The sequence below is a fragment of the Anabrus simplex genome, chromosome 6 (assembly GCF_040414725.1).
Source record: "Anabrus simplex isolate iqAnaSimp1 chromosome 6, ASM4041472v1, whole genome shotgun sequence".
Taxonomy (NCBI): Eukaryota; Metazoa; Arthropoda; class Insecta; order Orthoptera; family Tettigoniidae; genus Anabrus; species Anabrus simplex.
This window is the reverse complement of record NC_090270.1, coordinates 154589355-154603516: the sequence shown is the minus strand read 5'-3', so window position 1 is coordinate 154603516 and position 14162 is coordinate 154589355. Positions and strand designations below refer to the sequence as shown.

At 37.8% G+C, this 14162-nt stretch overlaps 1 protein-coding gene across 3 annotated transcripts in view; it reads right to left on the bottom strand.

Annotated features, from left to right (window-relative positions):
- LOC136876233 (acyloxyacyl hydrolase) overlaps positions 1-14162 on the bottom strand; it is a 175554-nt gene that overhangs the window by 103807 nt on the left and 57585 nt on the right. For all 3 annotated transcript variants that reach the window (XM_067150008.2, XM_067150009.2, XM_067150007.2), the window contains one exon: positions 9193-9456. In XM_067150008.2, coding sequence (XP_067006109.2) covers positions 9193-9456 — 264 coding nt within the window. The remainder of the gene's footprint in view (positions 1-9192; positions 9457-14162) is intronic.

The window sequence follows — 14162 nt, the reverse complement described above, 5'->3', positions numbered from 1 at the left end:
AAAAGGGATTGTAAATAAAGGCTACATTTCTCTGCACATGGTTACGAGGGTGTTTAGGGGTTGTAGTAAGGATGTAAAGGAGAGGGCATGTAAGTCTCTGGTGAGACCCCAACTAGGGTATGCTTCCAGTGTATGGGACGCTCACCCGGATTACTTGATTCAAGAACTGGAAAAAATCCAAAGAAAAGAAGCTCAATTTGTTCAGGGTGATTATCAACAAAAGAGTAGCGTTACAAAAATACGGCAATGTTTGGGCTGGGAAGACTTGGGAGAAAGAAGATGAGCTGCTTGACTAAGTGGTATGTTACAGGTAATTATCATTGTGAGTCTGTATTGAAATTCAATGTACTTCTTAAAATTAAAAATTATTTACTTAATCAACCACCTATTCATACATAGGAGGATGACATTAGTAGACGAATAAGTTTGAGTGGTGTCTTTAAAAGTAGGAAAAATCACAATATGAAGATAAAGTTGGAATTCAAGAGGATAAATTGGGGCAAATATTCATTTATAGGAAGGGGACTGGAATAACTTACCAAGGGAGATGTTCAATAAATTTTCAATTTCCTTGAAATCATTTAAGAAAAGGCTAGGAAAACAACACATAGGGAATCTGCCACATGGATGACTGCCCTAAAATGCAGATCAGTATTGACTGATTGATTTTGATTAGATAATATCTCTGTTCAAAATCTGTTGCAAGGTTTTAGCCTTTGAATACAAATTTTTGAATTTTCTCGTTTTGCTGCATTTTTATGCTGAAACAATGAAAAAGTTGAAATGTGGGTGTATTAATTCCCCAGATTGTTTTTTTTTTTTTTTTGCATGCAGAAAATTTACAACTAGTAATCAGAGGATAACCTATTACAAACACTGCTGAAAACTGGTTATCATCTGTACTTAGAGTGTTCGCTTGGTGACCAAAATAAAAGATTTCACGCCACGTTAGCATGCAACAGATGCTACATAAAACCTGACTGTGTCTAAAGAGGAGAAAAAGCAATGACCTTTTACAGTTTCTATAATATGGCATGAGAAAGCAAATCATATTGATGATTGTTATTTCTGCATAATCAAATTATCAGGTTTTTCATCAAAAAATAAATGGAGAGTATCATACCTCAATTTGTATTCAGCCATCAGACCACCACCTCATGACAATACATTTCCAATACCATTAGCTCCTTTAAATTGGCAATAACTTTCAGAGACGGAGGATTATAACTTGCTAGGTGTATTCTTGGTTAAACCATGGGAAATTGTTGATAAAACTGAGGTAATTGAAAGAATAGGTGACCACAAGGCTGTAATAATGGATGTAGGACTCATACCAAAAATGCTTAATAAGAGGGTCACACAAGACAAGAAATTGTACAGAAAAACTAAAGTTGATGAATTTGGGACTTACCTTAAATCACAATTCAGTTGTTGCATAAGTGAAGGGAATAATGTGGATATACTTTGGGCTAAATTCAAAGGAATCATTTGGGAAGGAGAGAAGAGATTTGTACCTGTTAAGAAGAGTAAAATGATCTCAGACCCTGTTTATTATACAAAGGAAATAAGAAAATTAAAAAGAAAATGTAGAATAGTAAACAGAAAAATCAAAGAGGGTAGGGAGAATAGAGAAACTAGAAAACAGCTAATGAGGGAACTGAATAGAGTGAAAAAGGAAGCAAAAGAGAATTATATGAATAGCATACTTCAAGAGGGTAATGACCACAAATGGAAATGGAAAAAGCTGTATTCATATATTAGGAATCAAAAAGGCAAAGGAATCTAAATTCCTACAATGGTGGGAGAAGGGGGTGAACACTATTTAACAGATACTGAGAAAGCAAATCTATTTAGTAGGGAATTCAGAGATTCAGTAGAAGATTATCAGGAATTGGAAACCATAACAGAAGGTAGAGAGGGAGAGACACATAGGGAAACAAGAAGCTTCTCATTCACAAATGAAGATATTTTCAGAGAAGTCCAACTGCTTCAGCAAGGAAAAGCAGCAGGAAGTGATCAAATTACTGGGGAGGTATTAAAGACAATGGGGTGGTACATAGTGCCTTATTTAAAATTTCTCTTTGACTATGTCATAAATAATAGTGTAATACCAAAGGAATGGAAGGAATCTATAATAATACCAATTTATAAAGGGAAGGGTGATAAAAGGAAACCAGAGAACTACAGACCAATCAGCCTGACCAGTATAGCTTGTAAAATACTGGAGAGTTTAATAGCAAAGTACATCAGAGGGATATGTGATGATAAAAATTGGTTCATGAGGAGCCAGTATGGATTTAGAAAGAAATTTTCTTGGGAGGCACAACTGGCAGGATTTCAGCAGGACATATCAGATCAGTTGGATTCAGGAGGCCATAGATCTTTCCAAAGCCTTTGATAGAGTGGAACATGGAATATTATTAAAGAAATTGGAGGGAATTGGATTGGACGTAACGGTTATACGTTGGATAAGAACATTTCTAAATTCAAGGGTTCAGAAAGTCAAAGTAGGAAATAATATATCACAGGAAGAGAAAGTTTGGAAGGGAATTGCACAGGGTAGTATAATTGGTCCATTACTTTTCTTAGTATATGCAAATGATTTAGGGAACAAAATAACATCGAAAATAAGGATGTATGCAGATGACATAATTGTTTATAGGAAAATAAATAACATTGAGGATTGTTCAGAATTACAAAGGGACCTTGAGAGTATCCAACAATGGGTTGAAGAAAATAATATGAAGGTTAATGGAGGCAAATCAACTGTTACAACATTTACAAACAGGAGCTTTAAAACTGAATTTGAATATACTTTGGATGAGGTAGTTATCCCAAAAGATGGCAAGTGCAAATACTTAGGTGTGAGATTTGAAAGTAATTTGCACTGGAAGGGTCATGTTGATGACATTGTTGGGAAAGCATACAGATCGTTACATGTCATAATGAGGCTACTTAAAGGATGCAACAAAGAATTAAAAGAAAAAAGTTACTTAAATATGGTTCGTCCATTATTGGAATATGCAAACAGTGTTTGGTATCCTCACCAAGAATACCTAATAAAAGAACTAGATGGTGTGCAGAGGAAAGCAGCAAGATTTGTAACAGGGGATTTCAGGAGAAAGAGTAGTGTATCAGAAATGTTAAAGGAACTTGGGTGGGAAACTTTAAGTAAGGGAGAAAACTAGACTTATAGGATTATATAGAGCCTATACAGGAGAAGCAGCATGGAGAGAAATCCGTGAGAGGCTTCGGTTGGAAAATAATTATATTGGCAGAACTAACCACAAGTACAAAATTAGAAGGAATTTTAGCCGAAGCGATTGGGGTAAATTTTCATTCATTGGGAAGGGCGTGAAGGAGTGGAACAGTTTACCAGGGGTAGTGTTTGATCCTTTTCCAAAATCTGTACAGATATTCAAGAAGAGAATAAACAGCAACAGAGAAAATAAATGTTAGAGGGCATTCGACCAGTGCAGGATATTGTAAATAAAAAATGTGTGTGATTAAATTAATTCCATCCCCTGGTCTATGGAATTTGGACAGCCCAAGTAGGGGACTGCCGGTAGGAGTGAAGTACAGTGGGGACTTCGAGGGCCCTGGGACTGCTACGGTAGCTGTGAAGGCCCTTCAGGAACTCTGAAAAGTGGTGGCAAAAGGGACTCTGGTTAAGACGCAGCAGGTCGTTATGCTACTTAGGTTCCAGAATGGGTAAAATATAAATATGTAAATAAATACAATGTTAATTTTAATCTTATACCAATTGTATAGTATTATTAGAAGTAATTTCACATACTGTATATGATTTGACTATGTTTGAAAGTACAGGAGATATTATAAGTAGAATTTTTTAAACAATATAAATTTATTAAGGATGATGTGTGTGTTTATTAGAAAAATTATTAGCGTAAATTGTATAATATTGTATTCTAGGAAAATTTTCTTTGTCTCTTGATAATTTAAAATTTAGTGCTTGACAATAATGTATTTTAGTGTTCCATTTGTCACCGAGGTAGACACCTCATTTGCAAATAAAGATATTTTGATTTGATTTGATTTGATTATGATTCAGACAACCGTATAATGGCATCAACATCAAGCGATTCATCTGACAGTTCTAAGGAAGGGAAAAACCCACATCTTCCTGCACAGAACAAACTGAAAGACTTAGTCCATGACTTATTGAATTCCTGGCTGACTTTGGGAATGAAATTTACTGGAAAAGAATATGAAATAAGGATCAAGACCTATTATCATATTTTAGGAAATATGGTTTGCCCTGTGTTTGTTGCGATGTGAATGGTTTGATGTCAAAAATAAACAGTGTGTACAGTAATGAAGATTAGGATTTATTTATGATCCTCTGAAAATTAGTTTGAAGGCTGTGTTACTTCACAATTGTAATAACCTGCCATCTGTTCCTGTGGCCTATGCAGTTGGTGTGAAAGAAACAGATGAAAGTATGTAACTGATTCTAGGAGAAATTAAGTACCAGGAATATAACTGACATATGTGGTGATTTAAAAGTTATTGGACCTCTCCGAGGATTACAGAGTGGATTGATAAAATTGTGTTGTTTCCTGTAACTGTAGGACAGTCAAGTTACTGAGAAACACTCCGTAGTTTAAGAGTGGCCGGAGAGAAAAATTCGAACCGGGGTAGCAGAATATAAAACACAACCAATTGGTGAACCCTTTAATACATATCTTCTTCATTAGCATATACAACTGGGGCTGATATAAAACTTTGTGAACGAAATGAACAAAACAGTGGGAGGTTTGGAATATATGAAAAAGGTGTTTCCCAGTTTAAGTGCAGCCAAGATGAAAGAAGGAATTTTCACTGGTTCACAAATAAGAAAATTACATAAAAATTCAAAATTTGATGCCGAGCCTGCTGCATGGTTATCATTTAATGAAGTGGTGAATGGCTTTCTAGGGAACAAAAAGTATAAAATAATGATATACTTACAGGTATCAATGATCTTTTAAATAACTGATGTCATTAAAAATGAATTGTCTATATTCACACTTAGACTTCTTAGTTAGATGCTGCTACCTACTGTTACTGATATAAACCATGAAGCGTGTTTCTCAAGTAAGTACCATTTTTAAATATGACCACTGCAGCGCTACGGTCATCGTTCAGAGCATGTGTGCTAAGTATGTACATCTGTAGGCTAGGCATAAATGCCATTACGGAAACATTTACGTTTGTGTGTACTGATAATGCCTCTGACAATTAACGGTCCTGCCAAGTTAGGTAATCTTGATAAATAATTTTAGTTTCCATGTTTATGATACATACGTATATCATCATTATAGACCGTCATGCCTTTCAGTGTTCAGTCTACAAGCCTCTGTGAATTTACTAAACGTCGCAACAATCCCCTATTTGCAACTAGTGCTGTGGCCTCATTTAGTTCTCTATCTCTTATCTTTAAATCATTAGAGACTGAGTCTAACTATTGTTATCTTGGTCCCCCTCTACTTTTCTTACCCTCCATAACAGAGTAAATTATTCTCCTAGGCAACCTATCCTCCTCCATTCGCCTCACATGACCCCACTACCAAAGCCAGTTTACGTGTACAGCTTCATCCATCGAGTTCATTCGTAATTTAGCCTTTATCTCTTTATTCAGAGTACCCTCTTGTCATTGTTCCCACCAGTCTGTACCAGCAATCATTCTCGGTACTTTCATGTATGTTATTCTAACTTATGAATAAGATATCCTGAGTTAACCCAGCTTTCGCTCCTGTAAAGCAAAGTTGATCTGAAAACAGACTGGTGTTAAGATAGTTTTGTCCGGGAGCTGACTTCCTTCTTACAGAATACTGTTGATCGCAACTGCGAGCTCACTACATTAGCCTTACTGCAAATTGATTCAATCTCACGTACTATACTACCATCCTGGGAGAATACACATTCTAAATACTTGAAATTATCTACGTGTTCCAGCTTTGTATTACCAATCTGACATTCAATTCTCTTTGATTTCTGAATGACTGACATCTATTTAGTCTTCAAAAGGCTAATTTTCATATTGTACTCATTGCATGTATTTTCAAGTTCCAAGTTATTAGACTGCAGGCTTTCAGCACAATCTGCCATTAAGACCAAGTCGTCAGCATAGGCCAGACTTCTTATTACATTTCCACCTATCTGAGTCCCTTCCTGCCACTTTAGACCTTTCAGCAGATGATCCATGTAAACTAAGAACAACAAAAGTGAAAGTTACAGCCTTGTCTATCTCCTGTAAGTATCCTGAACCAAGAACTCATTCTACTATCAATTCTCACTGCAGCTCAATTGTCAACATAAATGCCTTTGATTGATTTTAATAATCTAGCCTTAATCCCATAGTCCCCCAGTATGGCAAACATCTTTTCCCTCAGTATCCTGTCATATGGTTTATCTAGATCTATGAAACAAACATAAATTCCTCTTATAGCATTTTTCAATTACCTGCCACATACCAAAAATCTGATCCTGAAAACCTCTCTGTGGTGTGAAACCACATTGGTTTTCATCCAACTTCCTCTCACTGATTGCATCCTGTCTTCCAAGATGCCAGTGAACATTTTGCCTGGTATACTAATTAATGAGATACCTCAATAGTTGTTGCAATCCTTCCTGTTGCCTTGCTTATAGATAGGTGCAATTACTGCTTTTGTCCAATCTGAGGGTACCTTGCCAACACTCCATGCTAATCTTATTACTTTGTGAAGCCATTTCATCCCTCCCTTCCCACTATACTTCACCATTTCAGGTCCAATTTGATCTATTCCTGCTGCTTTATGACAATGGAGTTTATTTACCATCCTCTCCACTTCATCAAGTGTAATTTCACCAACATCATTGTCCTCCTCCCCATGAGCTTGGTTGTTCGTGATGTCACCAGGAAGTTTTCCTTTTACATTGAGAAGATTTTCAAAATAACATTCCACCTGTCCAGTGACTCCCTGGGATCTATTATGAATTCACCTGAATTACTCAAAACAGTATTTATTTCCTTTTCCCCCCCTTCCTAGGATTCTTTATTACTGTCCAGAAAGGTTTCCCTGCTGCTTGATGTAGCATTTCCAGGTTATTACCGGTACCAAAATCTTCCCACAACTTTCTGGATTCAACAACTATTTGTTTCACTCTGTTTCTTTCATCTATGTACAATTCCCTGTCTGCATCAGTCATTGTTTGGAGCCATTTCTGATACACCTTTTTACATTTACAAGCTGCTCTCACTTCATCATTCTACCAAGATGTTTGCTTTTCCTACCTTTAAACATAGTAGTTCCTAGGCATTCCCTTGCAGCATTCCTGTATGCCACCCATTCTCTTTCTATATCCTCAACCTGCTTACTGTCCACTGTTCAGAACTTCTCACTGATCATTTCTGTGTACTTCTAATTTCCGCATCCTGGAGATTTTCTACCCTTATTCATTTGCAGACAGATTTCACTTTCTCTATCATAGGCCTAGAAATACCGAATTCACCACAGATCAGATAGTGGTCATCAAAAAATCCCTGGAAAAGCCAAATATTCCTAACAGACTTTCTGAATTCAAAGTCAGTTAAGATACAGACTATTACGGAGCTGGTGCCCCCACCCTCCCATGTGTAGAAGTGAATAGCCTTATGCTTGAAGAATGTATATGTAAGTACTAAATCCATACTAGTACAGAAGTCCAGCAAACGCTTCCCATTCCTATTAGCCTCCATATCTTCCCTGCATTTACCAATCACCCTTTCGTATTCTTCAGTTCTATTTCCAACCGTCGCATTGAATCGCCCATTAGCACTATTCTATCCTTGCTGTTGACCCTGACTACGATGTCACTCAATGCTTCATAAAACTTGTCAACTTCATCCTCATCTGCACCCTCACATGGTGAATTCACTGAGAAAATTCTCGTCCTAATTCCTCCAACTGCCAAATCTACCCACATCATTCGCTTATTTACGTGCCTAACAAAAACTATGTTGTGTGTAATAGTATTCCTGATGAACAGCCCTACCCCACACTCTGGCCTTCCCTTTTTTACACCTGTCAAGTACAGTTTCTAATCTCCTATATCTTTCTCGTTATCTCCCCTTACCCGAATATCATTTACTCCTAGTACATCCAGATGCATCCTCTTTGCCGATTTTGTCAATTCTAGTTTCTTTCTTCCATAAGCCCCATTAATAGTGATAGCTCCCCATTCCATTTTGGTCCCATAGGTCCGAGGCTTGCTTAAAATGTTCTGAGCTCGGTAACTTCATGAAGCTGGATGCTACCCTACTTGCACATAGTCCAAGTGAGGATCTCTCCTGTAACGGGTTATGGACCACCGGTGGATTGTATAGTCCTAGCCGCCTGAGCACAAGGAGGGCCATGACTCAGAATATGTCCGAGATGCCCACTCCCATTCCATAGCAACTGGTATCCCGACTCTCAGGACCACTTACTAGGCCACTCAGCCGTTGCCCATGGTTCACGAACTAGGACGTGACTACAGTAACCCACACCATGAACCATTTTATGTTAACTTACTTCAATACTACCTTAAAAAGATGTTCAATCAAATAAACACTTGTTATCTACTGAACTAGTTTTATTACACTAAGGGATCAGTTTCAACTCATCAGTTCAAATATTAAAATCAAGAACCATTATACAATTACATACAGATAAAAGTTATAATAAAATACCATACGTTACGTAATCTCAAACCGTCAAGGGTTCTGGAAAATTATTCCTCCATGTTCTATTATTTAAAAACACATATTGAAAGTAATTAATGTTACAAATAAATAATTTATGCTGCAGTAGGACTGAAATTCTTTGTTATACAACTCTAACACTTCTATGAACTATAAAATAATAATAATAATAATAATAATAATAATAATAATAATAATAAAATAAAAAGCAGACAATGCCAAATAATTTTTTTTTTTTTTACATTTCAACTTTTTCTCATTACATACAAATTAACTCTGTGCTCCAAATCTAACGAAATATTTATACATTGCACCTTATATGCTTCTTGATCATTAATAACACACCGACACCCACAACTGTGAATGGAAAGGAGATAGGTAATGGAATATCAACCAAATGGCGATTCATCACAGCCCCTCACTAAGGGTAAACATTCACACCTGGATCTCTAAGCAGGTCTTCTACAACATAATGAAACCCAACTCACCCGTGAAATAAGTAGTGGATTCATCCATGCTTGTGGAAAGTGGAAATGTGCCGACACTGAATCTCCTAGAACTATCAATCCTCGAGCTCCTGAGCTGTCACATAATTCTTCCTCGAAGGCCTTCCCAGTATCAGGATTGCGACCCCAAATGCCATTGCAGTTATAGTCAGCATCAATATCACCACCACGAGGTTGCAGCCCTGGGTGGGAATCACGATCCCAGTCTCGACAGTCTCGACCACGCCAGTGGGAACCACGAGCAAACTGAGGAAATTATAATTCTTCAATATTTCCCATTTAAAATAGAGAAGACAATTTGAGACTCTTTAATAAAATTTAACAATATTACCAGAATAACTTACAAAATACTGTGGTTTGTGGTGAGGTTTCATGTTACTGTGCTCCAACTAATGGAGTTAAGTTAATGACACATAACCACGTCTTGTAGTAGAGTCACTGAAAATAACTGGCAGAATCTCAAGCAATGCTATTTATATTTCAATACTAGGACACAGAGATCAAATCACATAAGAAATCTCATTCTATCTGTGATTGTGCAGTACAGTTTGTACGCTTCTTTTGCTTTGTGTTGCCACTTTCCAGGAGAGTAAAGATAGTTGTTCTTGCTTTTACCACACACTCCTCTGTCACCAATTAAAACTCAGCTCTCGTCATCATCATCATCATCTGATCCTGTGCGAAGCACATAGGGCAGTATGTTTCCTCACAGGTGTCGGTTGTTTACAACAGTTTCAAAACTATCTCAGGCAAATGCAATGGTGCTGATGTCCTGATGATGATGATTGTTGTTTAAGAGGGCCAACATCTAGATCAGGGCCTCTCAGGGTGCATGCGCGTGGTGCATGCACTGTGCACGGTGCAAAAGACGACTTGACTTGGTTGATCAGAGTGCAGACCTCCACTCCTCGATTTGGAGCAATAGCGCTAACTCTCTCTTTCCTCACGCCTGTCTCGCTCGCTCCCCCTGTCTCCCTCTCCCCCACTTGCGCCGTAGCGCTCCAAATCCAGGCTGAGTTGAGCCGAATATAGCCGAGTAGAGCCGAGCATAGCCGAGTAGCCCAGAGACGAAGCGTTGATCCGAGCCATACCGAGCGGCACCGATGAACAGTGCACGGAGCCCTTGCGCCTCGCTCTGCACGCGTGAGATTTTGGGCGTTTGAGAGGCCCTGATCTAGATCATCGGTCCATAATGGTACGACATAATAGTTTAGAACTGACCTTCTGACTAGCATGAAAAAGATAAAATAATCAGTGGATCTAACTCAAAATGTCTTTTATTTTGTAAAATGAACAAAGTATTAATTAAAATGTAATAAAATTCAATAAGGTATTGTTTTAGGAGTGAGAGCATTTATAACAACTTCAAGACTAGAAACAAATTAACAATATAAAACTACTAGGTAAAAAACACAGTTAAAACAGTAAAAACATAATAAAAGCAAAATTAAAAAATAACTAGAATAAAATTTCACTGCTGTGGCAGTCTTAGCAGGTAACTCATTTCCTGATATACCCACACAAATGTAATTTCAGTGCTTACCTTCCACAACCTGGCCAGCAGATTGTGAATACCTTCCACCAGGGAATCTATCGACAGATTGCAAAGAGTTAAAAAATCGGTGCATAAAAGGACAACGTCCCCTGGACAATGCATACCACAGCTCCGCTCTGTACACGCTGCAGGTTCCAGGTAGAGAAAAGAAAAACCTATTTCATTCACAATGAAAGAACAGTCCACCTTTCCATCTGCCATCGAACCATCTGTGTAAAGTACATATGATCCTGGATACCAATTTACAACAGACCTGAAAAGTCTCTGATGAATTAAGGTATCCGTGTTAGCTTTTGGACTGGTATCCAGATCCAACACAATGTCCGGTCAATTTACCACCCACAGAGGCATCTTACTATGTGCTCTGACAAGACAGAGTGATTCTGTAAATACCATCCACACATATTCTCACTAGCTGTGCTGCTTATGGATAGGCAGCGTACAGCTGGCATTTATGGTTACGGAACACACAAGGATAGCTCATGGTGATGATGATGATGTTCGTTGTTTAAAGGGGCCTAACATCTAGGTAGGATAGCTCAGATGAAGTGGCATCTGTTGTAAGTTTTGCAGCAAATGATAACAGCACTTGCTTGCGTCTGAGATGTAATGGTGGTACACTGTATTTGATAAGAAGGCTGACTATAGGAATGGTACAGAAAGCTCCTCCCACCAGCCTAACTCTGCTGTGGTGGATGCTATTAAGTTTATCTAAATCATGTTTGCATGCTGATCTGTAAACTGCAATGCAGTAATCTAATATCGATAAAATGTGTGCCCTATAAAAATGTAGGAAAACAATGAAATTTGTGCTGCTAAAAAATTTCAAAAATATCAAGTTTCTAAGCGCATTTAGCTTTAAATTTAAACACATGTGGATCCCATGATAATTTACAGTAGATCCTTGGTATTTTGAGCCTTGATAGTTCGATATTCCCATAAATCCGAGTGGAAAAATTTGAATTAACAAAAATAATAAATTGTCAGTTTTCAGTGCACAAGTGCCTTATATGAGGCAAAAGATGAATGCTTTACGTCGCACTGACACAGATAGGTCTTATAGCGACGATGGGATGGGAAAGGCCGTGGCCTTAATTAAGGTACAGCCCCAGCATTTGCCTGGCGTGAAAATGGGAAACCACGGAAAACCATCTTCAGGGCTGCCGACAGTGGGGCTCGAACCCACTATCTCCCGATTACTGGATACTGGCCGCACTTAAGCAACTGCAGCTATCGAGCTCAGTGTTCCCTCCAATTGATATCAACCTAACTGATTCTATTTGGTCAATACTCCACAACTCCCATCAACAACCACTGCATAAACTGTACTTGGTACCACAAAACCAGTTAGTCACTGAACTGATAAACATACAAGGATGTGGACAGATCTGTTTCAAGATAACGTACATGCTAAGAAGCCAATGTACAAGGAATGGGAAACATTCCAGGCTGTGGAAAGCTGTAAGAACTATAAAGCTGCAAAAAATGGAAGCAAAGGAGATAGTTGATGAAGGAAAAGCAGGTCATTACCAACAAATCTATGATCAGTTGGAATCCAGTGAAGGCACAAAAGTGATCTACTGATTGGCACAGACAGGATAGTGGTCACTACATGTGTGCGAAGGACAAGGATGATTGTTGACTGCATGATCAACAGAAGAATTTGGATTGATAGCAAGAACATTTCACGTACTGTTTTTTCCAATTCACCAATCTCGGAGGGGCAGGCAATTGCTGGACCAGTTCCACAAAAAACCTTGTAGAAGTTTTAGATGCTGTCATTAAGATGAAAAATTTGACTGCAATGGGTCCTGATGATCTGCCCGCAGGTATCTGTAAAATCAAGGACCTTCAAATCGAGACAATATCTTGTCTGACAGTCTTATTTAATGCTGTAATAGAATCCTACCATTCACCTATTGATGGTCACTGAGTATCACAGTGCCCATACTTAAAAAGGACTGATCCATCTTTGTCCCACATAATGAAGACCTTCGAATGAATCCTCGATCACTGCCTGCGCAATATCATCCACCTCTCTCTCCATCAGTGTGGATATACCAAAGGATGAGAGACTACAGACACCATTTTTGAAGTCCATCAACTAATAGATAAACATTGCAAGAAAGGGAAATTATTATATCTAACCATTGTTAATCTTGAGAAGGCCTCTGATCATGTGCCGCATCAAATGATCTGGTATGCACTTCATGATCATGGTGTAACCTAAGTATTCATTGATTGCCTTAAACTGATCAATGACAATACTAGCAGCTGAGTACAGTATCCAGCAGGATTATCACAGAGCTTTCCTGTGATGGTAGGTGTACACCAAGGATCAGTACTGTCTCCTATCCTTATTGCCTTAGCCATGGATACCAAAGCCCAAGACCTACACCAGCAAGTGCCATGGACTTTGTTGTGCGCTGACAATGTAATGCTTGCTGCCACTTTGCAAGAAGATCTCCAAGAACAAGTAGAAAGATGGCATGATCGTCTTTACCAATTTGGCCTGCATCTTAATCTTCATAAGACAGAGTACCTTCAAACAGTCCCAACAACTGATTCTAAATTCAAAGCATATATCTCTCCAATCTCCTCTATGAAGAGGAGAAATGTATTCTGGCTTTCCACACAGACATTCAAATACCAGTCAGTCTTTAAGTGGAATTTCACATGAAAACTCACGGTGGGGTCAACAATCAAGAGACATTGATCTGCATTTAATGCTGCTGTCGAGGTAGCAGATTCCCTATCAGTTGTTTACCTAGTCTTTTCTAAAATGATTTCAAAGAATTTCAAAATTTATTGAACATTTTGTTTGATAAATTTATGTTCGCTGGCAAAAAAAGCAAAACACTATGTATTTCAGATAAAATTTAATGTTAGTCCATTTGAAACCTGGTAACAATAAAATATTATGCATAACAAGGTATTCCAGAGAGTTTTCCAATTTGCTCACAACTATATATAACACCAGTCCATTCATTACTAGAATATTGCACTCAGATATGGAATCCTAACCATACTGTTTCCATATCTAGGATAGAGTCTGTCTGTCCAACCAACAGAATTGGTATCCCATATGACTGCACAGAATATTAACAATTTGAAAACTATCTGGAATTACAATCTCTTCATGAAGGCATGAGAACCTATTTGTTTCATTCATAAATTACTTCACTCTCATATAAATTGTTCTACATTATTGGAAAAAGTGAACATTTATGTTCCTCCTACGTAAATGAGATTAAATCAGTCTTTTGAAACAAAGTGGCACAGAACAAACCATGCTATCTATACTCCAATGCAAAGAATAATGAGAAATATGAATAAGTTGGATAAAGATATATTTGACTGTTCACACTCTCACCTTATGAAAAATGCTATAAAATTA